Source organism: Saccopteryx leptura, chromosome 1 (genome assembly GCF_036850995.1).
Source record: "Saccopteryx leptura isolate mSacLep1 chromosome 1, mSacLep1_pri_phased_curated, whole genome shotgun sequence".
Classification (NCBI taxonomy): Eukaryota; Metazoa; Chordata; class Mammalia; order Chiroptera; family Emballonuridae; genus Saccopteryx; species Saccopteryx leptura.
In genome coordinates this window covers 316,779,329-316,807,306 of record NC_089503.1, presented here as the reverse complement: position 1 = coordinate 316,807,306, position 27,978 = coordinate 316,779,329, and the positions used below count along the sequence as shown (strand labels likewise).

The window sequence follows — 27,978 nt, the reverse complement described above, 5'->3', positions numbered from 1 at the left end:
GCCTTACCAGAGATCTGCATGGGGGCCAGGAAGGACCACGATCATAAGTAGTAACCGGTCCATGGGGACATTGTCAGTGTGGTACCAGAATCCCTGCTCAAGAAATGACATTGACATAAAAACTGGGGCCCTGGCTGGCTGGGTCAGTGGGCAGAGTGTCGGCCAGGTGTGTGGAGTCCCAGGTTCGATTCCCAGCCAGGGCACACATGAGAAGCTACTATCTGCTTCTCTACTCCTCCCTCTCCCCCTTCTCTTCCTCAGCCGGTGGCATCCGAGCATCCGCCTCAGGCACTGAGGATAGCTCAGTTAATTTGACATCGGCCCCAGACAGGGGTTGCCAGATGGATACTGGCTGGGGCACATGTGGGAGTCTCTCTCTCCTCCTCTCACTTAAACACACACACACACACACACACACCTTGGACTCAGGCTGGGGCACATGTGGGAGTCTCTCTCTCCTCCTCTCACTTAAACACACACACACACACACACACACACACACACACACACACACACCTGGGACTCAGGCTGGGGCACATGTGGGAGTCTCTCTCTCCTCCTCTCACTTAAACACACACACACCTGGGACTCCTGGCACCCTAAGAGATGGAAGCAATAGCAAATCTCTGAGAAACACACACACACACACACACACCTAGGACTCCTGGCACCCTAAGAGATGGAAGCAATAGCAAATCTCTGAGAAATACACACACACACACACACACCTGGGACTCCTGGCACCCTAAGAGATGGAAGCAATAGCAAATCTCTGAGAACCAGTGTACACGGTACTGCCATAGGAAAATGATACCCACGCAAAAATCAATGGGAGAAAGAGCCACAGAGAGAAAGGAGGAGGAGGGGAGAGGATGGAGGTGGAAAGATTAATGAGAAAAATGACACCCCAAGGACTAGAAGTAATAAAAACGATCTGAAAGAGAAAATAAAGCTAAAGACGAAGCACAGAAACAGCACAATGACAAAGTAAAAGGACTAGACCAGGGGGTCCCCAAACTTTTTACACAGGGGGCCAGTTCACTGTCCCTCAGACCGCTGGAGGGCCGGACTATAAAAAAAACTATGAACAAATCCCTATGCACACTGCACATATCTTATTTTAAAGTAAAAAAAAAAAATGGGAACAAATACAATATTTAAAATAAAGAACAAGTAAAGTTAAATCAACAAACTGACCACTATTTCAATGGGAATTATGCTCCTCTCACTGACCACCAATGAAAGAGGTGCCCCTTCGGAAGTGCGGCGGGGCCGGATAAATGGCCTCAGGGGGCCGCATGCGGCCTGCAGGCCGTAGTTTGGAGACCCCTGGACTAGACTGAGAACTGGGAGGTCCCTTTCAGAAGTCAATGGAGCTTTACTGACTTTCCTGGGACTCATGACACTCCCGTGGCATTCGGAGCCCATCAGCCCAGCCAACAAAGCCCCGCTCTCCAGCCCTGTGTCCATGTCCTGCCACCTCTCACCCTCAGGTTCCGGGTAAATCCAGCACACAGACTCTTCTCCCCGGAGAAGTGCCCGGCAGGGTACCTTTCTTCCTTTCAATAAAGCCTGTTACTCTGGTCTTTCCGACTCGCATGGATTCCAACATTTGGTGCCGAAACCCGGGACAGGGTACTAACTGCCTGGACGATCCCTCTTTGCCGTCTAAACTTACAATCAGGGAAGCAATGGGCAGCGGCAGCTTGTCCCGGGCTTACTCCCTGATTCTGTTTGGATGTGTAATTGTAGGTTGACTGGCCAGCAGTGTCTAACCCTGTCCTGAACCCCTGCTGGACCAGAAAGGTAAGGAGTTTCTCCCTTCTCCTTCCCCGGTTGGCCTCCAAATTTCTCTCTAAAAACACCCCTTCCTGGTCGGATGGTTTTCTCTGACATGCCTCACATTTTGAGGGGTTTGACTTTCAGTCTCAGTGGACTGCACGGAAGACTAGGTGCCTAGCCAAACCTCTCCACTCTCTTGGACTTCTCGTCCTCGGAGCTCCCTGACAGGTGGTGACGACCATTATCAGGGACAACTCCCCCACACGGAGATTCTCTCCTCTTGGGACGGTGACAAAAGGCAGGGACGCCCCCTCTTGCTCACCTGTCTCCATGGCTCTTCAGAGTCTAAGCCTTCTGACCAGACCCCTCTAGGATGTCTCATAAAAAAACCTTACCAAACTCGGTCTCTCAGACCTCAAACCGAAGAAATTAATCTTCTTCTGTAACATGGCATGGCCTCAGTACAGACTAGACAATGACTCCCATTGGCCTGAAAACGGGACATTCGATTATAATATCCTAAGAGATCTTGACAATTTCTGCCACCAGATGGGGAGGGCATCAGAAATTCCTTACGTACAGGCTTTCTTCTCCCTTCTCCCCTGTGTTTAATTTCTGTGCCTTCTGTTCTACACGCAGGCCGTTTTTGGCCAAAGAAACCTCACCTTACTCACCTGCAATACCACACTCTCTCTCTTTCTCCTCTCCTGCTGGCCAGGGGCCCCTACCTCCTCCACAGTGTTCTTAAACCCCTCCTCCTTCCTTACAGATGGACAGCTCTGTCCCTTTTTCTTCTTTGACCCATTCCCCCACCTCACCGGCTTCAGCTATCTTTTTTTCTTCTTCAACGCATCCTTAATCCTCCTCAGAGACTAACTGAGCCTTCCAATACCCCTCGTCCTCTCCCCTCTCCTCAGAACTCTAAATCCAGCACACAGCAGGTGATCCCATACACCAGCTCACAGGTGCTGTTCTGCCTGCAAAGCCAACCCTCTCCTGCTACCTGCCTGCCTCTCATTCATCCTTTGAAGCCTAGTTCCTAGAGTGTTCCTCCTAAAACTCCAAAGTGAGCCACCCATCCCACTTATTCAACTCTACTGAAACAATCCCTTTTCACACCTGTCTCCCCCTTACACTGTGAGTCCCTAGAGCAGGCCCAGGCCCAGGCCCAGGCTCTCTGCGTCCACGCCGTGTGGTCCCTGGCTGGTGTGCACAGATGTGCTGAACTGAACTGAAAGCTCTGAGCACCGTGCCAAACGGCACATTCATTCCTATTGTAGTCAGAACTGTTTCTGACTTTTAACTGTGACACAGCAGCAGATTTAAATTCAAACTACAGTCACACCTTAAGACTAAATCTCACTCTCCATCCCTTAGAATGTAATGGGTATGAAATTAAACACTATCAGAGCAAGAAACCCAAGAGGCTTTTAAGCAGCGGGGGTGGGGGTGGGGGAATAGTGACTTTGGTGCAGATGGGGAAAAAAAGCCTTTTATAGGAACGTGACTTTGATCCTCTTAATTTTCACTGCTGTCAGGGGGAAAAAAGCAACTAAATATGCTAGAGATCAAAACTGTTTTAGAGGTGTGACAGACAGTTCCATTTTATTTTTTTAGGAAAGGAGAGAACTCTCCAACACTTGAAATAAGAGCACTTCTTTCATTTAACCAAAGAAATAAAGCCTGGGGAGACAAAAAGAAATTTCACAATGTCAGAAGCACTAAGATCATTATTAGGTTGAGATGTATAACAAAATCTTCAATACGCATGCACCCAACAAGAGCAAATGCACCCACATCAGAACACCTGACAATACATGCTAAATTCAATTCCTGTTCCTTCGATGGGACAAATATTGTTCAACACACTAGAAGAATAACCTTTATATTTTCTCTTCTCTCTCTCACTCACTAACAGACACACACACACACACACACATTCATACACACCACCACCACCTACCATCCCCATCACACCTATAAATTATTTGTTTGCTGACTCTATGCTAATGTTTTAGTTTTTAAAACCTTCTGATCAAAAATATAATTGAGACCCTGGCCGGTTGGCTCAGTGGTAGAGCATCGGCCCGGCATGTGGAAGTCCCAGGTTCGACTCCCAGGCAGGGCACACAAGAGAAGCGCCCATTTGCTTCTCCACCCTTCCCCCTCACATTTCTCTCTATCTCTCTCTTCCCCTCCCATAGCCAAGGCTCCACTGGAGCCAAGTTGGCCCAGGTGCTGAGGATGGCTCCATGGCCTCCGCCTCAGTCACTAGAATGGCTCTGGTTGCAACGCCCGGATGGGCAGAGTATCGCCCCCTAGTGGGCTTTCCAGGTGGATCCTGGTCAGGTGTATGTGGGAGTCTGTCTGTTTCCTCACTTCTCATTTCAGAAAAAAAAATTATATATTATAATTTCATATATGTATGCTATTATAACTGTTAAAGCCCCAAGGCCTTAGCCAAGGAAAGGACAGGATGGTGCACTACTATGCAAGCAGGATAGTTTGTTCAGTCACTAATTAAGCATTTCTCTTCCAATCACAGAGAAAAAAAAGGAATTCTAGACACATGTCCCTTTCCTTTTTCAATAGTTATCTTTATTAAAGTGATTCATGTTCACTATAAAGACTACAAAAAGTATATGAGAAAAAAATACTTAGTTTTACCAGTCAGAGATAATTGCTATTATCATTATAGTGTATTTCCTTTGGGTCATTTTGTCATGCACATAGATAATGTGTGGACTTTAATTATACATAAAACAAAGATACAATGTGTATGGAAGTAAGGCTTATTAGATAGCGGGCTAGGTCCTGTTTGAACTCCCACTGACCATGGTATCATGAGCATTATCAATACTGTAAATGCTCTCTGAAAACATGATTTTTATTACAGGCATATCATATGACCATAATTTTTTTTAACATTTCCAATTGACAGAAAAGTAGCTTGTTTAGCTTGTTCCTAGTGTTATCAGTAATGCTGAAATAAGTGTAAATATAGCTAACAGTAACTGAGTGCTTATCATGCGTCTTACTATACCTAATATATACCTCACAAGCCTTTGCTATAACTACTAAAATGACTGTTTTTGGTTGAGTAAACTGAGTCACAGAGAGGATAAATGAAATAATCTGCTCAAGGTTACCCAGCAATTATTCAACAAAACCCAAGTTTAAACGTATTTGGGATGATTCATGCCCAAGCCCCTCCTTTATTTATCATCAAATCTGTGATAATCATCATTTCTAATTTAGAGAACATTCTTGCTTGTTTTGAAAAATCAGTTAATACTATTATAGATTTCATGTTTCAATTTTTAACATTTTACTCTTTAATCAATCCCCAAATTTATTCTTGTGTGTGCTACAGGATACATGAACTTTTCCCAAACAGTTAGCTATGTATCCCTGGTTTAGTTTTAAAATAAGCTTTCCTGGCCTGGCCGGATCGTTCAGTTGGTTCAGTAGTGGTTGGCAAACCAAGGCTCGTGAGCCACATGTGGCTTTTTGGGCCCTTGTGTGGCTCTTCCACAAAATACAACATGCGACCGCTATCTCGATAAGGAATGTACCTACCTATATAGTTAAAGTTTAAAAAATTTGGCTCTAAAAAGAAATTTCAATCGTTGTACTGTTGATATTTGGCTCTGTTGACTAATGAGTTTGCAGACCACTGCCATTGTCCCAGTATGCAAAGGTTGCAGGTCTGATCCCTGGTCAGTGCATATATGGAAGCAGATCAATGTTTCTCTCCCTCTCCCTCTCTCTCTCTCTCTCTCTCTCTCTCTCTCAAATCAATCAATAATTTTTTTAAAAAGAGAGAGAGAAAAAATAAGATTTCCTTTTCTGTCTGGATTATTGGGCCACCCTTATCACATGTTAACTTCTTAAAACTTCTCAGGTGACTGTTTCTCATCCACTAACAAATACAATACTTCTCTATGTTGTTGACTATTTAGCTTTCAAGTACACTTTAATACTGTTAAAGCAATCCCCCAATTCCTTTCATTTTTAGGGTATGGGGGTTGGAGGACTGGGTAAAATAGTGAAGGGATTAAGCAAAGAAAAAAACTCAGAGACCCAGACAACAGTATTAGGATTACAAGAGGGAAAGGGCGTAGGGGGAGGTAGAAGAGAGGTAAGGGGAAATAAACAGTGATGGAAGGAAACTTGACTTGGGGTGGTTAACACACAATACAATATACAGATGATTACAGAATTGTACACCCAAAACCAATGTCACCCCAATAAATTCAATTAAGAAAAGATTAGTAATGAACTACCTTCTACCCAGGGCCAGCCTTCTCTCTGAGAATATATTATAAGTTTCCAAGGTCAAGGTAACTCAAGTCTTTTCCCTCTCACAGCAGTGAGCAGTTTCATTTGTTTTCTGCTACATATTAAGCCAGAAGGTGCCACAAATATGGCATATCAAATTAGTTATTGGAGCTCCTGTCACCATAAAAAAACATCAAGTTTTCACGGAAAAAAAAAAATCTTTTTCCCCCTCCCTCAGGGGGATTTTAATTGGTTATTTAGCAATAAACAAATAAATAAATTTAAAAACAACTAACATCTTTACAGTACTCTGCATTTCCATCCAGGACAAGGTATAGCTCCTGTGGTGGGTTTTCCCCTTACGTAAGTCTCAGATATTTCTTGTTGTGGACACTGTGAAATGATCATTAAATAAGATCCATTGAGAATCCTTGTTGCCTATATCATGGCACAGTAAGAGCACTGAGTAGCAGTTAAGAAAATGGATTGCACACTTTCACAAACTGCTGGGTTGCCACGGCAATGACTTCACCAAGTATTCCTCTGCATATCTAGGATTTGGGTAGATGATGCTTCTCAGAAGTAGGCACGTCCCTGACATGCAGTTCTCCACACAAGCCTCTCAAGGAAGTCAGATCCTACTAGAAAAGCTCAGACCACAAAGAACTAAGAAATGCAATCACTGTCAGGAACAACTTTTAAAGTCAGTGCCACATGTGCTATTTGACAAAAGGTGTTCACTCTAAGAACTCACACAAAGTTGGTCAAAAATTTCAAAGGACAAGCCTCAACTGTCTTTTTTTGGTGAAGGTGGAGCGCAATGGAAATGCTGGGACTCTAGTCAGAGTTCATCTTGCTATTGCTCCAAGCAAAAATCTGAACTTTGCTTTGACTTATCAGTAAAAAAAGGGGTACTCATCTACCACCCATTAACTCCTTCCACTACCACCAGGGACAGTGGTAAGTGTTGAACCAAACACGCTGCGTTTTGGAGCTACAGCTTAGTAAGCAACAGAGTTGTGGTGGTAACCACCTGAGAAAGCACAGAGCCTGAAGCCTAGTTAGTATGCAAGAGTAACAGTAATGGAGAGCAGTAAACTGTTACATTTTATTTATGTATTTAGCAGGATCCTTCCTGTAAATTAAATTATGCCTTTCCTGCTAAAGAACAAGCTGATAGCTGCTCCACAAGACACTGGAAGTTGTTCTTGTGTCTTAAAAAAAGAAAAATTTACAGCTGCAACAAACTCAACCATGCTATGTGTCCTCCTCATAGGAATTTTAATTTCATTTACTGTAACAGGAACTGTAAGTTTAGGAAACGAATGGTGAAAGCTTGATTTATGAATTTTGACATATTTCTTGAACTGGGATTATATTACAAAAGAAAGTGGAATTCTAAGCAAGCCAGATCTTGCCTATACATTCAATCTTCAAATCAATAAGCTGGGATTCTATACAACTTGTTTCTAACAGAGGAAAACCACCTCGTCTGAGACAGGCCATGCAACTATAATTTAAAAGTTCCTACCTGGCTCTCAGACCTGAGCTAGAACAGCTTTAGTGTCCACACAGAAAACACTTTAGCTCTTTAGTAGGTTGTGACAAAAGCAAAATTCAACTCAAAAAGCATTGGGGGTGAAACTGACAAGAAAAAAAAAATGATTCTTGCCCTAAAGAAAGTCCTCTTATTTGATTTCACCTTACTTCCTCTGAATAGTCCAGTATATTAGAGTAGCAATGTACACAGAATAGGGAACATGGGGATTATTCTAAACTTTGTAAATATCCAGAATTTAGAGGAACACTAGTTTTCATTTGAAAAAGTTATTTTATTTTTACCACAGCTTTGCAAATATAGTCAGGATATTTTATAGTAAAATACAGCCTCTCTGAAAAAGGAGGGTTGTGTCTTACTTGCTTTATATTTTCAGAACTTAATCCCATTCTCGGTATGTACCAAACACTCAACAAATATTTAAAAAACAAATTTTCATTCAAGAAAAATTTACTGCCTGACGGGTAGTGGCCCAGTGGATCATGCACTGACCTGGGATGCTAAAGTCCCAGGTTCGAAACCCCAAGGTTGCCGGCTTAAGCACGGGCTCATCCAGCTTGAACGAAGCCCTCTGATCAAGGTATGAGAAGCAATCAATGAACAACTAAAGTGACGCAACTATGAGTTGATGTTTCTCATCTCTCTCCCTTCCTGTCTCTCTCTAAAATTAAAAAAAAAAAAGAAATACTTACTGAATGCCTACTATGTGGCAGGTACAATTTACTCTTGGGATAACACATGGAGCAAAACATCTGAATGAAAAATGCATCACAGAGATTTTTGATGTATATAAATGAAACTGACCTTCATACAGATAATTCTGGATCATAGTAGCCAAATAGCTGTGTTTACTTGACGAACTTTTCCATACAGCATGAACTTAGTTCTAAAATAAAGTTATGCCTAATGAAAGCTTTCTATGTACATATATGTTTGAACATACGTGACAAGCATACGTGTGAATGCTTGAAATCTTTTTCATCAGGGAGGAGGAAGAGAAAAAAACAGACCAGCAGCACTTCTATAAAACCTTTAGCAAAAAAGAATGCAACAGCCAAAACCATGGACGGCTCATCTTAGTCAAGACAATTTCTTTGGGGTAAAAAGAAAGTCAATAAATAGATTACCTGCCTGTCCATTTTGAAGAAAATACATGTAGCTTTATTTTGAAAAAAAGAAGTTTGATTCTTTTTCCTAATAAAGCATTCACTTAAAGAATTTATGGCCTGACCAGGTGGTGGCACCGTGGATAGTGTCGGACTGGGATGCGGAAGACCCAGGTTCAAGACCCCGAGGTCACCAGCTTGAGCACGGGCTCATCTGGTTTGAGCAAAAAGCTCACCAGCTTGGACCCAAGGTCGCTGGCTCAAGCAAGGGGTTACTCAGTCTGCTGAAGGCCCGCGGTCAAGGCACATATGAGAAAGCAATCAATGAACAACTAAGGTGTCGCAACGAAAAACTGATGATTGATGCTTATCTCTCTCTGTTCCTGCCTGTCTGTCCCTATCTATCTCTCTCTCTCTGACTCTCTCTGTCTCTGTAAAAAAAGAAGAAGGAAAAAAAAGAATTTATGACAATAACAAAAAAAAGAATAGGGAAGAAGGGTAAACCATACATTCCTTATCCTAACAAAGAAGCCAAAGAATAGTTTCCTCCTGTTCACAGCGTGCTTCTCACAACAGAAACCAAAACAGAATATCCATTTCAGGTCCACTTTCAGGGTTTGAAGGTAAACTAATCACTAACAATGTGGCAAGGACATGCCATGTGAGTTGAGCACAAAAACAAGGTGGAAACAGAAGTCAGCAGGTAGTAAGAGCACCTCCTTACTGTGATATGGTAAAGGGAAGCCTAGCAATCCCTTCACAATTTGGGAAACACTACAGCCCACCATGTGTACAAATGTAAGAGTTCAGCACACATGGGAAGACTGGGTAAAACACACTTCTGGGCAGATGTTCCACCTGAGGCTAGGACCCTCACTCTCTTGAGGACAGCCCAAGGACACAGGGAATGTATGAGGTCCAGCCTTCCCTAGGATGGTGGAACTCCTGGCAGCCCAGCTCCGTCCCTGCACAGCCAGCCCAGAACTACATCATTCATGTGCTCCTAGGTGACAGGCCTCTCACACGGACCCTTGCAGAGCTGCCATCTCCTGTGGGAGCTCCCCCATGAAGGCGCTATCTTCCCCAGAAGAGCACGCAGCAAACAGCAGCTCTCACTCGCTCGATTAAATCACTGTTGCCCTCAGCCCTGGTTTCTTTATTTACAAAATGATTATGATTACCTTTTCAGCCTTTCCTACAAAGGTGTCATACAGTTCCAGTGAACAAATGCAGAAGAAAAGAACTCTGTAACAGGGAAAGGCCCACACGGTCTGCAGGGCACCATCAGGAGCATACCACACTCAGGGCAATGAACGAACTGAGACAAGCAGAGACCTGGCTGGGCTTAGTTTCAGAGCAAACTCAGAGCCACCAGGTGCACAAAGATTCTAGGAAAATGGGTGCCATTAGTAATTTTGGAATTCTGGTTCGAAGAGACAGGGATGGTCCCTAGGCACCCCTAGAGTGCGAGCCTCGCCAGTAAAGGTGCCAGTCTGCCTCACCCATGAAAGGACCCCCAAGACTGGGAACATTCACATTTGATGAAGGATGAACTGGAGACAGAGATGTGCATACTATCAGAGTGATAGACGTGGACCAAGATGGGGCTAAGAGGCCCAGAATCAGCAGCCTTCAGCATCTTCAGTTTGAAGTCCATTGGGAAGTCTATTTTAAACCTCCTCCTCCAAAGCCTTGGAAAGTTCCCGAATGAGAGGCACCATGGTACCGGGGAGAGAGCACAGGTGCTCACAGTCAGACAAGTCTAAATTCTACTCTCAGCTATGCTGCTTACCAACTAAATGGCTCTTCTTAAAACGTGGTTAGTAGAACCTGCTTTGCAGGGCTAGAAGCAAGGATTAAATTGGCAATACCCATAATTCATTAAGCACAATGCTGGGACATAGTGGGCACTAAACAAATCAGCAGCCCTTTTATTCTTGTGGGTAAAAGATGAGCTAAGTTAGGCCTCATGATACAAAATCCAACTCTGGTCTTTAGTCTCAGAGCAGAGACAGAGCTGAATTTCCCTTTAGGCCCCAATTTGGATAGAAGTGGGACACTCCATCCAGACAATCCCATGAGAATTACTAGCCTGGTGATCAAGGCCTGCTTGCTATACAATCACCATTTCTCCAAAATTGTAACTAAAGTCATCTGAGTGCTAGTGAGTGCCACCCCTTGAATGAACAAAGCCAAAAGTCTACAACATCCAGCTGAAATCAGGATTTGACTAAGAATAAAGAAGCTTCCAGCACATTCAGAATAAGATTGTGATGCTGAGTCTGATTCTTTGGAAAGAGAAAAATATGCCCGAGGTAATGCTTTCAGCTTAAGAACTTTTGTTGGTACAGGTAAGAGAGTGGGAGAAACAGAGGCATTCCTATACTCAAAGAGCAAACTCCTTCATACCTTCTAGAGTGTTTGCTCAGAAATCTGCAGTGCTATTAGCAACTGCACACGTGAAGGAGCGCCCCACGGCCGTCCTGCGAGCCCCGGTGACTCTCCATAGCGGCACTTGGACACACTCCATGTTTACTTATGGTGCAATCTGAGCCTGGCTGCAGGGAGTTATTCACAGGCCTTTTAAGGGTTACTACATTTTATTCCTGTAAGAGGCCAATCCAAAGTAGCAACAAAAGAATAGTTAAACACAAGAAAAAACACCTCCTTTGTGCTCCTCAAGATAGACAGTCTTGGTCATTAAAGAGGTAAAGTGTTTTATTCTCTATAAACTTTCTCTTACAAAGATCAGTCCAGTAATTTTCCAAGGGGGGATTAGTAGCCTTCTACTCATACCTGCTTGCAGATGAGGAGGAGCTGAAATAGTTATACACACATATAATAAAGAGCAGGTTGTCCGGCGTTTGGTTCTGCGCCACGTCCCATAGAAATTATTCTAGTTATCAAATGCTGCATAACATAATGCTCCAAAATTTAGCATTTTTTTATTTTTAAAATCTCATATACATATATTCCCCCTTAGAACGTTAAATTTAATGGGGCGACACTAATCAATAAGAGTAGACAGGTTTCAGGTCAACATTTCTGTAGCATTTGAACTGTTGATTATGTTGTGTGCCCATCACCCAAAGTCAAATCATTTTCTGTCACCATATATTTCTTCCTCTTTAACCCTTTGAGTAGTGAGTTTTTTTCATGCTCGTTGACCACCAGGAGTGAGTTTGTTTTCAAAAAATGAAATTAGTTCCAGTTCCAGTTTTATTAACTTAAAACCAAGTTTGTTTGATAACCAATTTATGGAAACAAGAACATACATTTGCCTTTTTTTTAAATTTTTTTTATTTATTTACTTTTTAGATTTTATTTATTCATTTTTATTAGAGAGAGAGAGGGGAGAGAGAGAGAGGGAGAGATAGAGAGAGAACAGGGGGAGGAGCAGGAAGCATCAACTCCCATATGTGCCTTGACCAGGCAAGCCCAGGGTTTTGAACCGGCGACCTCAGCATTCCAGGTCAACGCTTTATCCACTGCGCCACCACAGGTCACATTTGCCTTTTTTTTAATGTTGCCTTACACATTTTTAAAATAAACTGATCATACTCTGGATGGACAGGAGGCACGAGCACATACATGAACGTTCATACTACTCAAAGGGTTAAAATTTAGCATCTTAAAAGATGAAGATGTTATTTTCAGGCTTTCCTCTCCTCTGCTATTTAGACTAGATTGCTACTGATCTGTCCCTAGGGCATCAACCCTTTTCTTTACTCTGTCATTTCTACTTAGTTAAGTTCAGTAAAATATTTTAAATTTTATTTTGGATACTATATTTTTCAGTTCTAGAATTTCCAGTTGGTTCTTTTTTTATAGTTGCTGTTTGACATATGCTATCTTTTCATTCATTAAAAGCATATTTTCCTTGACATCCTTAAGCAGTCATAACTGCATTAAAAATCTTTGTCTGCTAAACCCAACATCTGTTGTCATCACATAGTCAATCCTCAATAATTATCCTTATCCTGAGAACATTTCTGTGTGCCACGAGAATCTGGGCTGTACCGTTATGCTGTGGAAACTCTGAATTCTATTATATTCCCCTAAAGGACTCTGTTATTTTTGTTTTAGCAGGCAATTATCTTAGTTAGATTTAAACTGCAAATTCTGACCACTCAAATCTCAATACAATTACTTTATCCTGAGCTTGGCTTCTTGGCACACCTGACCCCACACATGTGATCAGCATCTGAGAATTTGGGGCTTGCTTTATACTTTCCAGGATCACCCCCTTCCCCTTCCAATGGCTGGGCTGCTTCAAACTGTCCTTTGAGACCTTAAGCTAAAAGGTCTGTAGGACTTCCTACCAAAGCTTTAACTGCTGCATGACACAGACTGTGCCTTCCTCCAAATGTCAATTCAACTCCAGAATCTTCCCTGCTGGGGTCAAATTTGAGTATCTCCACATAGCTGTTTTTGTTCGGAGTTTATAATTAATATTTGTAGGACGATCAGTCCAATAGTATCCTTACAGGGCCAAAAGAAGAATCTACACAATTGAATTTTTTCCCTAAATTTTCACTTTTCTCACTCTCTTGTGGATGAAGAATTCAAGAAGAGCTTGCTCAGCTAGTCCTCAGTACTGATTCATGTGGCATCAAGGGGGCAATGAAGAAACTGGGGTTAGAGTCACTTGCAAGTTGGTTTCTCACTCACATGTGGTGCCTTGTCCATGAACTAGTCCCTTTCCCACTCCTCATTGCCTCTCACCCTCCAGGGTTTTCTCATAGGGATGTGGCCACGCTCAGCATGGTGAGCTCAGGAAATCCACACTTCTTACATGGTGATTGGCTTCTGAGAGGCAAGAAATAGGACCTGCCAGACCTTGTCTAGCGCTAAAGCAGAAATGGTACGGGATCACTCCTACAATATTTTATTGTTCAACAGTAGTCACAAGGCTTAAGTCATGCAAATTCAAGAGGATGGAGAAATAAATGCCAATCCTTGATGGGGCAGTGGCAAGGTCACATTGCAGGAATGCCTGCAGGATGATAGATATTTGTATAAACATCTTGGAAAAATGCAATCTAGCATACATATCTTCAATATTTGCTAAAGCAAAACAAATGCCACCTGAAGTCAAGCTCCACAGGCAGGTCAGTTCAATGGGGAACACATGAGGTCCAATTCTCTTGCCATCTTTTTTATGACCCTCTCATATTATCAATACAATTACCTCCGAGCTATTCAGCACAACAGGTTCCTAATGCGGTCTACCGAGTTCCCAAACATTTAATATACCCATTTCAAAATTCCTAAAAGAAATGCTTATGAACTGCTATCATCCAAAATGGAAGGCACTGATTTAAGTTAATTTGTTTTTTTTAAGACAATGTCAATAATAACTACTGTTCTTTTAATTTCTACTATGTGTTTGACAATTTCTAGGCTTTTGAAATACCTGCTTTCATTGTCTGTTCTTTACGTGACATAAGTATGGTTAAGTACATGGGCTTAGGACAGAAAATGTATAAGAAAGGAGACTAACTCAAACACACTAAGGATAAACACAATGCAAATCCCCAAAATATAAACTCTAACACAAATGACTATGGCAGTTTATGCATACCTGAGGGTGTACACACACACACACACACACACACACAAACACACACACATGTATCAGAAGCTACCGTCCTAGCACTTCAAACTTCTCCGAAAAATAAATATATTCCAATTCTAAATATTATATTCTAAATGAAGTCACATATATATGACACATAGTAAGAAACGATCTTACCTTGTCTTGATTGTCTTTATTCTTGTAACACATATTTCCGATCAGACGAATGAGATGAGACTTAAACCCCTCAGCCATGTTTGAGACGTCACCCTCCGCTCTGATGGAGCCGGAGGTACTAAAGATGTTTTCAGCGTCATTCCCAGCTACATTAATCAGTCGTAAAATATCTGTAACAAAAAGAATAAACTTCATTTTCCACAGGAAAACGTTTTAGTATTTTGTACTAATTTTCCATGAAAAAAATCTAATTTATTTCAATGATTAAAATGAAAATAAAGGAAGAGAACTGAAAGCTTTCTTTAAATAATAATTAAAAGGGTCTTCTGTTTTTGCTTAAAATTTTTCATGACTTGTTTTGGGGACATAAACCATAATTATTATCCCAGCTTGGGTGTTCTATTTATCCACAAAAAAAAGTTAGTTGAAAATTTTCCACCATCTTTCTTAGAAAAAGGTTTGCAATTTTGACTTCTTTATGAAAGAGCTGGTGTGATGGCAACAGTTAGCGTAAGTCTGAAAAACAACACCTATCCAGCCTGACCTGTGGTGGCGCAGTGGATAAAGCGTCGACCTGGAAATGCTGAGGTCGCCGGTTCAAAACCCTGGGCCTGCCTGGTCAAGGCACATATGGGAGTTGATGCTTCCAGCTCCTCCCACCTTCTCTCTCAGTCTCTCCTCTCTTTCTCCCTCTCTGTCTCTCTCTCCTCTCTAAAAAAAAAAAAAATTTTTTAAAAAACACCACCTATCCGTAACAAGCCATACACCAGAAACCCGGGGCATGCTGGGTGCTTCTCACTGCCTACCTAATCAGAAGGCAGCACGTGTTCTCCATGGATCTATCTTGGCTACATTCAGAAGCAATAACCTAACACTGTTAGACTGTAGGAGATGCTTCTAAGCAGCCCATGAAAATAAGCAGTCTTCCTGAAGCTGTAGTTAAAAGAGTTTCCACTGTATCTCATTTAACCACCACAACAAACCTATGAAAGGCAGTTCTCTCTTGGCCAATTTTATGATGAAGTAATCAAGCCCAGAGAAGTCAGTAATTTTTCAGAGTTGGCATGGCTCCAAACACGTGCTTTTCCAAAGGATTTAGCTTCCCAGGTTTATGGTGTTTTAATTATTACTAAAAGCACTGAATTCAAAAATAAAACACTGATACGAGATTCTATCATTTACAGTTCACTGCTAACTCATCTGCCCACCTAACTACAGATTGATCTTTCTTGGCATACAAGTCTCCAATTAAGTATAATCTTTTTTTTTTTTTTTTTGTATTTTTCTGAAGCTGGAAACAGGAAAGCAGTCAGACTCCCGCATGCGCCCTACTGGGATCCACCTGGCATGCCCACCAGGGGGCGATGCTCTGCCCATCTGGGGTGTTGCTCTGCTGCAACCAGAGCCATTCTAGCGCCACAGAGCCATCCCCAGCGCCTGGGCCATCTTTGCTCCAATGGAGCCTTGGCTGCGGGAGGGGAAGAGAGAGACAGAGAGGAAGGAGAGGGGGAGGGGTGGAGAAGCAGATGGACGCTTCTCCTGTGTGCCCTGGCCGGGAATCGAACCCAAGACTTCTGCACGCCAGGCCGATGCTCTACCACTGAGCCAACTGGCCAGGGCCAAGTATAATCTTTTCTAAAGAAAAAAACAGCAAACAGTGAATAGCAACACCATAAGCATGGCTAATCACAAGGAACAGGTTCTACTTGAATTATTTGCAAACAGTTTTTTTAGCAAAGATGGTAATATTTCAAACACTGGCTTCTTGTTTAAAAAACAAGAATCAAATACACAATTACTATGTGTAAGGCACTATTTTTCGTGCCCCAAAAATGTGATTAAGAAAAATTTTACTAACAAATTTGGTGAAACCGTAATATAAAAACTGCTACCATCCTCATCATCGAAACCACCCCTGCCCACCATCACAGCCCCTATGATGAAATGCCCCCGTGGTGAGCTTCAGTACCCTCACATACTGACAAAGCAGCCTGAGCTAAAGAGCCAGGAAGTGGCCAAAGTCTAAGCTGTTACCAAAACCCCATAGTTCCTCTAAAAAAAATATCCCCCAAATCTTTAAAACATAACAATACCTTGAAAAATTACAGATCTGTGTTTGAACTTATATTACAGTCTGACAAGTCAAAGACTTCTGGATTAAAAATAACATGTGATGGGTCACTCACCAATCACTCTTTCCAGCAAACCAGGATAAACCTGGAGATAGCTGAGCAGGTCAGTATTGGCAGTCATTTCACACAGGACGTCAAGAAGCCGAATTGTAGCCAGTACCTCCTAAAAGAAAACGAAACGTACATTTTTAAATCAAGCGACATGATTTGACTGTTATAAGTAACTTGCAAAAGAATGAAATACTACAGTAAGTATTAAAGAGTCAGTGCATATAACACATCTAAAGAAGAGAACACAGAAGTACTAAGGATGTGCAGGAACCATCACTTTCACTAACAGCAGACACCACCATCAAGAACGCATGATTACGTGTCATTATGTGTTTTCTTGGAGCAAAGAACCAGAAAACTTCTTATCCAAGCAAAAAAATACCTTCCAACAGTGGAATGAATGTTCAAAATTACTAGCTATGTACATAACATTTATGCAAATACTTTCTTTTTTAAAGTGTTCCCAGGAGGCAAGTTCTACTTTAAAGATACAAATACCCCATCAACTACATTAATTTCTTGTCCACGGGAATCTTGTAAAATGCTGTGGTTGAAAGAACTCTGGCTACAAGAATGTGCATTATTTCTGGGTAAATGTAAACCTATATACAATCTCTTGGTAAGCTGAAAAATGCATTATTAGTTCACATAACTACTAAAGACTGCATTATCAAATAGACTAGATGATCAAGAAACTACCAGCTACTAATGTCATGGCACTAGAAAGTCAAATTAAAATTTTAAAATAAAATTCTGTGCAGATTTTGAACCTCATTTTTAAAGTATATATTATTTAACAACATGTGGTAGATGCTATAAATCTAGGTCATAAAGATAACATTCTTCAAAAGAAAAATAAACTACTGCCTTTGTTAATTCTAAATTGTATTTATTATTCTTTAATTAGGAGATTTAAAGGTACTATTTTAATACAGCATTCTGAAATCTCAAAATAAATAGCAAGAAACAGCACACATTTTTAATGCCTTGAATCTTTAATTTTATGTAATAGCTTCACTTGTAGTTAAAAAGTTAGGGGGAAATATTTAGATAACTCTGAAATTAATACCATGTTTAAAGGACTCAAAGCAAATCCTCACATGGTTTCAGCATCCTCTTTCGTTAAGTGGATAGCTGCCCAGATGGTCATTTCCCGATACCCTTTCTCCTTCAAGAAGCGGCTGACTGGCTCTAGGTCTGGGGCAGATGCAGACAAGATAACCCAGAACATTTTGTCATACTAAATGGCTGAGGAGCTATCTGAAACTATTAGAAACACGTCAGAAAACATCAGAAGCTACCTGAGAGGCTCCCCCAGAGCAGCAAAGACATGTAGAACATTAGGAAGAATTACAGCTACAATGGACTGAAAACAAGTGGTTTAAAAGTCAAGTGGTTTAAATCAAGTGGTTTTAAAGTCACAAGTTCATAATGATTAAAACAAAACAGGTTCCTATCATCTTTCGGTGACACCACAAAATCAACTCATTACTCTGAATATCGGTAATTAAGGCAGGGGGTAGTGCAAAATGTACCTTGTGTAACCTAACAGTTGATTAGGGGGAGATTCTCTTTATAAAATATTGCAGCCAATAAATAAAAAATGAATGATATTTTGCAACCCTAACATTTGGTGGATCTAGGTAAAAATCATTATCACACACAAAAAAAACAACCAGACATTATAAACCTCTTGATAAGCATACAAATCACCAACAATGGACTATTACTGAAAAAAACAAAAAAAAAAAAGAAAATCTTGAATCTGAATAAGCCTCTGGAACTAATTACCATTCACAGGAAATTCAAGAAAAAGAAAAACATGTCAAATGCCACCACAAAGATATACCGTATTTTTTACTCCAAAAGATGCACCTGACCATAAGACACACCTAGGGTTTTAAGGAGGAAAATAAGAAAAAAAATATTCTGAACCAATTGGTGTGTTAAAATATTTAATAAAATACCATATTTTTCGTTTCATAAGATGCATGGGCATTTTCCCCTCCACTTTTTTTGGGGGGAAAAGTACGTCTTATGGAGCGAAAAATACAGTACTCATCAAAATCCAAACTGGTGAAAACTCCACAAGTCAATCCAATTTCTTCAACAAATAACTACCACAGGTAAAAGAAAGGAGGAAGAGCAAGAGAAGGAGGGGGGTAGGAGAAAGAAGAGGAGGAGGAAGGAGGAGAAAGAAGAGAAAGGAAGGAGGAGGAGAAAAAGAAGGGGGAAGAGAAAGAGGAGGAAGGGGGAGGAGGAGGAGAAAGGGGGAAGAAGAGGAGGAAGAGGAGGAAGGGGGAAGAGGAGGAGGAGGAAGTGAAGAGGAGGAGGAGAAGAAGGAAGGGAGAGGAAAAAGGGGAAAGAGAAAGGGGGAGGAGCAAAGGAGGGGAGGCAAGAGGGAAAAGGAGAAGGAAGAAAGAAGGAGAAGGAAGGAAAAAGGGAGGGGAGGCAGAGGGAAAAGGAGAAAGAAAGGGAAGAGGGAGATGGGGGAGGGGGAGGGGAAGAAGAAGGGGGAGGGGAAGAAGAAGGGGGAAGGAACCCATATATGAAAAGGTTTGAGACCTATTAATCACATTGGAATTATTGCAATGTGTAGCCCTTATCTGTATCCCAATTCAAAGAAATAAACTTAGGCCCTGGCTGGTTGGCTCAGTGATAGAGCATCAGCCTGATCTGTGGATGCCCCGGGTTCAATTTCTGGTCAGGGCACACAGGAGAAGCAACCATCTGCTTCTCCAACTGTCCTGCTCTCCCTTCTCTTTCTCTCTTTCTCTTTCTCTCTCTCTCTCTCTCATCTCTTCCTGCAGCCAAGGCTTGATTGGTTCAAGTGCATTGCCCCAGACACTCCACCTCAGGCACTATAAATAGCTCAGTTGCGAGCATGGCCCCAGATGGGCAAAAAATCAGCCTCAGATGGGGGTTGCTGGGTGGATCCCAGTTGGGGCACATGCAGGAATCTGTTACTCTATCTCTCCTCCTCTCACTGGGAAAAGTAGAAAAATAAATAAACAAACATGGAAAATATATACAATGGCAATAATGTAAATGCTGTTTATTTGATACTAAAAGTTTAAATTTTTAGATGTGCTAACTGCAGTACACTTTCATGTGAAGACTCTTCTAGAGGTACATATAAAATATTAACTGATAAAATATGTCAAAACTGTTTTTAATAGGGCAATGGCATAGGAACAGAGGACTGTCGTTTTAACTAGAATGGCAATGAGCAGGTATTAGGGGACTGGATGATCTAAGTTTCCTTCCAGCTCCTAAATTCTACGATATTGACTAAAATAATGCACTCTCAAAACTTGATCTCTACCGAACACATTCCTAATTTTGTGTGTGTGTGTGTGACAGAGACAGAGAAAACAGAGAGGGACAGATAGGAACAGACAGGACGGGAAAGGGATGAGAAGCATCAATTACTCATTGTATCACCTTAGTTGTTCACTGATTGCTTTCTCTTATGGGCCTTGACTGTGGGGCTACAGCAAACCGAGTAACCCCTTGCTCAAGTCAGCAACCCTTGGGCTCAAGCTGGTGAGCCTTGCTCAAACCAGATGAGTCCGTGCTATAGCTGGCAACCTTGAGGCTTCGACCCTAGGTTCTCCGCGTCCCAGTCCGATGCTCCATCCACTGCGCCACCGCCTATTTATAAAGGATAGAATCCTTTATAAATGAAAGGATTCTAATGAACATCTGGAAATTAATAATGAAATAACTGCCAGGAAAAATTCTCTTAAAAAATAAAGAGTAATGCATCACATGCCCTTTCAGTGTTTGTAAGTATTATAAAGCTATACTCATTACATCAGACAGCAGCAGATTTACTAAAAAAGACAAAGGCAAATCAAAGGAACAAGGTTTTGAAGAGGGCCAAAAAGACAAAAAAAAAAAGATTAGTTCCACTGTCTAGAAAATCTGTCTTCGACCTTTAGTGTCCTTGAGCTATTTTACAACATTAACAAATGCAGAAAAATGATAAGAATGCAAACGATTCCTGTCCATATAAACGAAGATGGCTTGGGTCTGGCTGGAATGCGGTCAACTACAGCCTCCCGCACGGACAGCGTGTACGTCTATCTGTGAGTTTGCTCCCACCTCCTTTACTGCGTACTCTCTCACGGCCCTCTGAACTCTTTGCCAGTTGCTCATTATCTTCTTTCTTCCTTCTATAAAAAACTGGCAATCCAGAAATTGATCCAAAAAATATATCAAAGTTTAATACATGATATAGATATTAAGTGGAAAAGATAAATGTATTCATGAAATGATATTGCTAGAATAATGAAAAGCTAATTTTTAGGGAACATTAGCTACATATCAGTCTGTCCACTAGATGCTTACATCAAAAACAATTCCTTTCACAGGTACAGAAACTGAGGCACAGAGGGTAAATAACGCTTCCAAAAACTTACACCTGGTGATAGAAGAAATCAACATTCAAACCCAAGCAGTCATCAAAGATTATATAATCTTGGAAAGTCAAAGGACATAAATAATTCATTTGGCTCTATACTTCATGCCTTCCTCAAAAATAAATTAGAGGTTAATCAAAAATGCAGACACCGTACTAAAAGAACTAGAACATACAGGTGTATATTTCCACAACCTAAGTGGAGGTTTTACTAAGTATATAAAATATTGCAAAAGCCTTAAGAATAAAATTAAGAAGCCTACCTAGATTTAAAAACAAAAAGGAAAACTTCTAAAAGGCTAAGAATACATATATCATTTCAAACAAAATATTAAAAGAAAAAGTTTCCAAAAAATATTATATATGACAAAAAGATTAATTTTCTGAAAATGATCTTTAATAAATGTATTATAAAAGGTAACTGGATATGAAAACAAATTAACATATTGGCCCCTGAACAAAAATGAAAGAGAAATGGTAATTAAATATGATTAGTGAAGCGTTGGTGACCCCACACATTCAGGTGCTCTCTTGAGGTATCATTTAGAAATATTTCTAACATTTTAAATAAACATACTCTCTGATTCAGCAATTCAATTTCCAGAAATTTATAATCCCAGATTTACTTGTCCAAAACTGCAAAGATATTTTTACAAGAATGTTCACTGTAACATTATTTGCAAAGGTTTTTAAAAAAACAAAACCTGGAAGCAACTAAAATGCCCATCTACAGAGAACTGAAAAAATTATGAAGTATCTATACAGTGAAATAGTATTCAACCATTGAAAAGAGATAAAAATACATAATTGTGTTAAAGTGGAAATATGTACAAGACACATCAGAGTAAGTAAAAAACAAGTTAAAGAACAGAATATGCAGAATTGTAAAAAAAAGGTAAACAAAAAAAACCCAAAAAACCTTTGGCAGGAAAAGAAAAGCATACATGCTGACACGTTTGTAGAAAACAGATGGGGGCTGGGCATTACAGGGGACTTCATAACTTATGTTTGACTTCAGTTTGAATAGTCCTTTTACAATAAAACAAATATCATTTTCTTAATACAAAAATGGAATCCCCTGTCAGCATGTGGAATGAAAGGCTACTCTTACTTACTCCACAAATACATACTGCTCACAAAATAAGGGGATATTTCAAAATGAATATGAAGTAATTTTAAAAAGCATTTTTTTTTTATTAAACAAGAATATCACAAAAGCAAATGACAAGTCAAAGAAAGTTGTTTGATTATACAAATGAGATGCAAAACCAACTTTTATTTCCTTGGTGAAAATGCGCTACACAAAAGGCTGAAAGTATTGAAGTATCTGATCGTTCCCTGATCCCCTAATTTTTGTGAGCAGTGTATCTTTAACACCTACTGTCTAACAGACAGCACAGCTAAAGTTGGGGATGCAAGAAATGAGGCAAAAAGAAACACCACACCTGACAATAATTCTCATAATATATGGCACACAGAAAAAAACAAAACTAATTTTTTTTTTTAACTTTTAGAAGGAAAGCAAGACTGGCAACAAATAAGACCGAGACTCAAGATAAAGCTAAACTGAATCCTAAAGATTAAGCACATTAGAACAAAAAAAAATATCAAAAACTAGAAACAAATACACAAAATTATACCAAAAGATAGAAACAAGTATATTAATATGGGAATCTAAGGCTATTTTTATAAAGGAAGAGATAATAAATAAAACCTCAAGCTCTTAAAGCCAAACAAATATATACATTTATAAACATGCTATAAAAAGTAACTGTGGCCTGACCAGGCAGTGGCGCAGTCAATAGAGTGTCAGACTGGGATGCGGAGGACCCAGGTTCGAGACCCTGAGGTCGCCAGCTTGAGCACAGGCTCATCTGGCTTGAGCAAAGCTCACCAGCTTGGACACAAGGTCACTGGCTTGAGCAAGGGGTTACTCAGTCTGCTGTAGCCCCATGGTCAAGGCACATATGAGAAAGCAATCAATGAACAACTAAGGTGTCCCAACGAAAAACTGATGATTGATGCTTCTCATCTCTCTCCATTCCTGTCTGTCTGTCCCTATCTATCCCTCATTCTGACTCTCTCTCTGTTCCTGTAAAAAAAAAAAAAAAGTAACTGTGTCATTCTGATTTTCCAGCCATAGCATGATGAGAACCTCACTGGATAAAGTCAGCAGTTTGCTAGTAAGTGGACAGAGGGGAGGAAGAAGCAGGAGGCTAAAGGACTGACTTGTACATTCACTGATTTCCAAGGCACAGATACTCCAACCAAGGATGATTTCAAGCTATCAAGATTTTAACAACCTGGCCCTGGCCAGTTGGCTCAGCAGTAGAGCATCAGCTCAGCATGTGGAAGTCCCAAGTTCGATTCCTGATCAGGGCACACAGGAGAAGCAACCATCTGCTTCTTTACCTCTCCCCCTCCTTTCTTTCTCTGTCTCTCTCTCTCCTCCCACAGCCATGGCTCGAATGGTTCAAGCAAGCTGGCCCCAGGTCCTGAGGATGGCTCCATGGCCTCACTTTAGGTGCTGAAATAGCTTGGCTGCTAAGCAACGGAGCAGCAGCCACAGATGAGCAGAGCATCGCCCTGTAGGGGGCTTGCCAGGTGAATTGCAGTCAGGGCGCATGTAGGAGCCCGTCTCTACCTCCCTGCCTCCCGCTTTTCACTTAAAAAAAAAAAGTTTAACAATCTGCTAACAAATTTCTGACCCTCATCCGTCAGAAGAGGCCAACACCAGCACACCATAGTATGTTTAATGGGTCTTGTTAAAAACTGTAGCTTTTTTTAAAGTTCTAAGTGAAAGGATATCATATATATACACTAATATGCACAAGTCATGAGTGTATATAGATCAATGAATTATCAAAAAGTGAACTATTTGGGCTTTCCAAAAGGAAACTGTCTACAACTTTCTATCATTTAAGATATAATAATTTCTCCCTCCTTAGAGAAAAAACTAATTGGAGAAAAAATGTAAAATTTCCTAAACATAGTTACATCAGGCAACTTATTACAATTTGAACTCCTCTATATTATAAATATAACTTGAAAAAAATGTAAAGCTGAGACTTAACAAGCACTAAGTTTTGTCTCTGTTTCTGCCTCCTAGAAAAATCATTTTAACCTTCCTTGAAGCTCAGCTCACTGCTCCGCCTGCTGGAAACAGACAAATCTGTCTCCGGAAAGGACAGACAAGCCCTGAGCAAGGACGTTCTTTCCTCTTCTTTCACAGAAATTAAAAATTCAAATATTGACTTCAGGACCTTGCTGGTTGGCTTAGTGAACAGAGCGTTGTCCTGGCGTATGGATGTCCCAGGTTCAATTCTCAGTCAGAGCACACAGGAGAAGCAACCAACTGCCTCTCCCCCTCCTTTTCCCCCTTCCCTCCCATTTCCCCTCTCTCAGCCAGTGGCTTGACTGATTCGAGCATGGGCCACAGATACTGAAGATGGCTCAGCTGATTTGAGCACTGGCCACAGACAGGGAGGGGGTTGCCGGGTGGATCCCTGGTCAGGGGTACATGTGGGAGTCTGTCTCTCTATCTCCTCTCCTCTAACTAAAACAAACAAACAAAAAACACACACAAAAAATGGACTTCATCAATGAGACCTAACATGGCCTACATGAAAATCAGCAGTAAAGTAACCTGGAAAGAAAGTATATTCACCAAGAATAAAACTACCTTCATGGTAGAACAGTCATAATCACATCCTATACATGTAATAGGAGTTCTGAGGATCACAGGATCACATACAGCTCTCCAGACGCCATGGAGCAGTGATCACATTCCCCACATCCCATCTGGTGACAGTGGATGGGCCCATCAAAGGGCAACCGCCCCACATAGATATTTGCCAAAGTGATTCCCTCTCCAGCATTCCTATTTGTGTAGAATGGCCCTGTCCTGTTTTTCAACATGCTTAAATCAACTTCATTGAGGTGGAATTCACATGCAATAAAATACATGCTCTTAAGTCTTCGGAACTGAGTTGTGTCAACGCACACTGCTGTGAATGACATTTCCATCACCCATGACATTCCCACGCGTCCCTCCACTTCCAGTCCCAGGTGACACCTGAGCTGCTTTGCCACAATGCACAAGTTTTGTCTGCTATCATCTTTCAGAGATAGAATCATACAGTATGCTCTCTAGTCATCTGGCTTCTTTCAGTCACTGTGTTTGAGATTCATCTCTGTTCTCAGAAATGTGGTTCCTTTTTAATGCTGAATAGTATTCCAGAGAAAAAACAATTCCAACTTGAAGAGCAAAGGGAAGAAGAAATAGATAAAAATAAAGAGAATCTCTGAAGTGAAAGGGAGGGAAACAGAGGTAACATGAGCTAGCTCAGTGAGGACCTGGGAGGTCCGGGGAGGCTTGAAGAGGACCAACAACCCCTGAAGGAGCTAAACAGGACGGCGGATGAACAGGAGCCTCCTATCATGGTCAGAAGAAACTCTAGAAGGTGATTTAAAATGTGCATCAAAAGTTTTAGAATTGGATAAACCCTATACCCCACAGTCCACTTTGAAGACTGTCCTAGGTTAAGAAGCATGAAAATGTACAAAGATGTACCTACAGAGACACGCATTATAGCACCATCTACAACAAACAGAGATGAGAACAACTTCAATGTCCAACTCCCCGTAGTTGGGCAAATAAATGATGATAAATCCTTTAGTAAGAGTGTTACTCATTCAGAAAGTCTTGTTTATTCATTCAGAAAACATCTGCTAAGTGCCTATTATGTACATAGTACCATGAACTTGGTCACAACGTTTGCCCCCTGTCTAACCACTGGTGGTACCCTGGACAGAGCATTGACCTGGGACACCGAGGACCCAGGTTTGAAACCCGAGGTCACCAGCTTGAATGCAGGCTCATCCAGCTTGAGCGTGGACTCACCATCTTGAGTGTGAGGTCACTGGCTTGAGCCCAAAGGTCACTAGCTTGAAGCCCAAGGTTGCTGGCTCAGCTTGTTTGAGCCCCTCCCCTCCCGTCAAAGCATGTATGAGATGCAATCAATGAACTGAAGTGATGCAACTACAAGTTGATGCTTTTCATCTCTCTCCCTTTCTGTCTCTCTCCTCCTCTCTTAGAAAAAAAACAAAAAAAACAAAAAACTTCTGCCATTATGGAGTTTACATTCAGGAGAAGAAACAATAGGAATTTATAAAACGATGGCATAAAATGATTTCATTGTTAATATATTCATGTGCGTGCATATGTATGTATGTATGCATGTATTTGATGTTATCTGCCTAGAAAATTTTTTTTCTTATTAAGTGAGAGGTGGGGAGGCAGAGACAGACTCCCACATGAACCCCAACTGGGATCCTCCCGGCAAGCCCTACCAGGCAATACTCTGCCCAGCTAGGTTGCAGCTCCATTGCATGGCGATCTCGTTATTTTAGTGCCTGAGGCCCAGGCCATGGACCCATCTTCAGCACCTGGGGCCAACTTTGCTCAAACCATTGGAGCCATGGCTGCAGGAGGGGAAAAGAGAGGAAGAAAGAGAAGGAGGAGGGGCAAGGGTGGAGAAGCAGATGGTCAGCTCTCCTGTGTGTCCTGACCAGGAATCGAATCTGGAACTTCCACACGCTGGGCCAACACTCTACCACTAAGCCAACTGGCCAGGGCCAGAAAATTTTTGTCATTAACTCTGAATGGTTGTGAATAAAGACACTGTCTATATTTCCTCAATTGTTCTAAAATAAGGATTGTCTTCGTCCATTCAAACTACTCTAACAAGAAGAGCACAGATTGAGTGGCTTATAAACAACAGAAACTTGTTTCCTGCCATTCTGGAGGCTAAGTCCGAGATTAGGGTGCCAGCACGCTGGTTGGGGTGAGGACCTCCGGCAGGCTGTAGACTGCCAGCTGCCGGCTTCCCGCTATGTCCTCACATGGTGGAAGGGGCAAGGGGACTTCCTGGGGTCTCTTTTATAAGGCCCACTAATCCCATTCATAAGGTCTCCATCATGACCTGATTACAACCCAAAGGCCTCATCTCCTAATACTACCACCTCTGTCACTAGCTTTTCAGCATATGAAGGGGGACACTGGAGACATTCAGGCTACAGCAGATACTCATGTAATATTTTCTGAAAGCTTTTTGGAAAGCATTCTCATAAAGGCCCTAGCTGAGTTAGAAAACCCGTCTTCTCACCTCATCATCCGCACGCTGCTCGGAGGTCAATTTCAGCACAACCTCGCACTGATCCACAAAGGTGCTTGCAACCAACTCGGCGTGGCTCAGAAACACAGGGACATCATCCTTGGTCAGAGGCTCATCACCCACTATTTTGGCTATTATAAGGTCTAACAATGTAACCCTGTAAAACAAAGGTTTTATATCCATTACAATACTGAAATTCTACAACACTAAAAATATTTAGAGAGAGCACTTTAAGAGAGTATTTTTACTTTTTAAATTTCTTACTTTACTTAATGTCTAGCCAGGGAAAACATTTTTTTCAATTAACTATTTTTCTAAATCTTGAGTTCTTTGATGTGACTCAGCTATAAGATGAAGCACCTTTTCTATCCATTACTTTGAGCACTGAAACAATTCAATGTTTCAGAAATGCTGTTAGTTTATAATACCTCTACAATAATTAACAATAGCAAAGTTAAGTGGGCTAACGGTCATCACTTACAAGAGCAAGCATTTTACACTCATTTTCTCATTTAATTGACACAAAAAATCCGAGGCAGGTGTTGTTCTCAACCTGGTACCTGGAGTGGGTAGAGGAGATTTACTGAGGTAACCTATACAGGTCATACCCCCCAAGCCACAGCACGAGGATTCAATCTCTGGCTCTGGGGTTGGGAGCCTTAACTACTTGTTTAACTGTCTTTCTTGTGAAGGCTGGCATTTTTTTATTGTTTC

At 41.2% G+C, this 27,978-nt stretch overlaps 1 protein-coding gene across 1 annotated transcript in view; it reads right to left on the bottom strand.

The window, feature by feature from the left end:
• Positions 1 to 27,978, bottom strand: part of ATXN10 (ataxin 10) — a 173,595-nt gene that overhangs the window by 85,308 nt on the left and 60,309 nt on the right. Inside the window, exons 7-9 of the mRNA XM_066358660.1 lie at positions 27,256 to 27,421; positions 16,669 to 16,777; positions 14,483 to 14,652 (exon numbers count right to left, since the gene is read on the bottom strand). Of these exons, the coding sequence (XP_066214757.1) occupies positions 14,483 to 14,652; positions 16,669 to 16,777; positions 27,256 to 27,421 (445 nt within the window). The remainder of the gene's footprint in view (positions 1 to 14,482; positions 14,653 to 16,668; positions 16,778 to 27,255; positions 27,422 to 27,978) is intronic.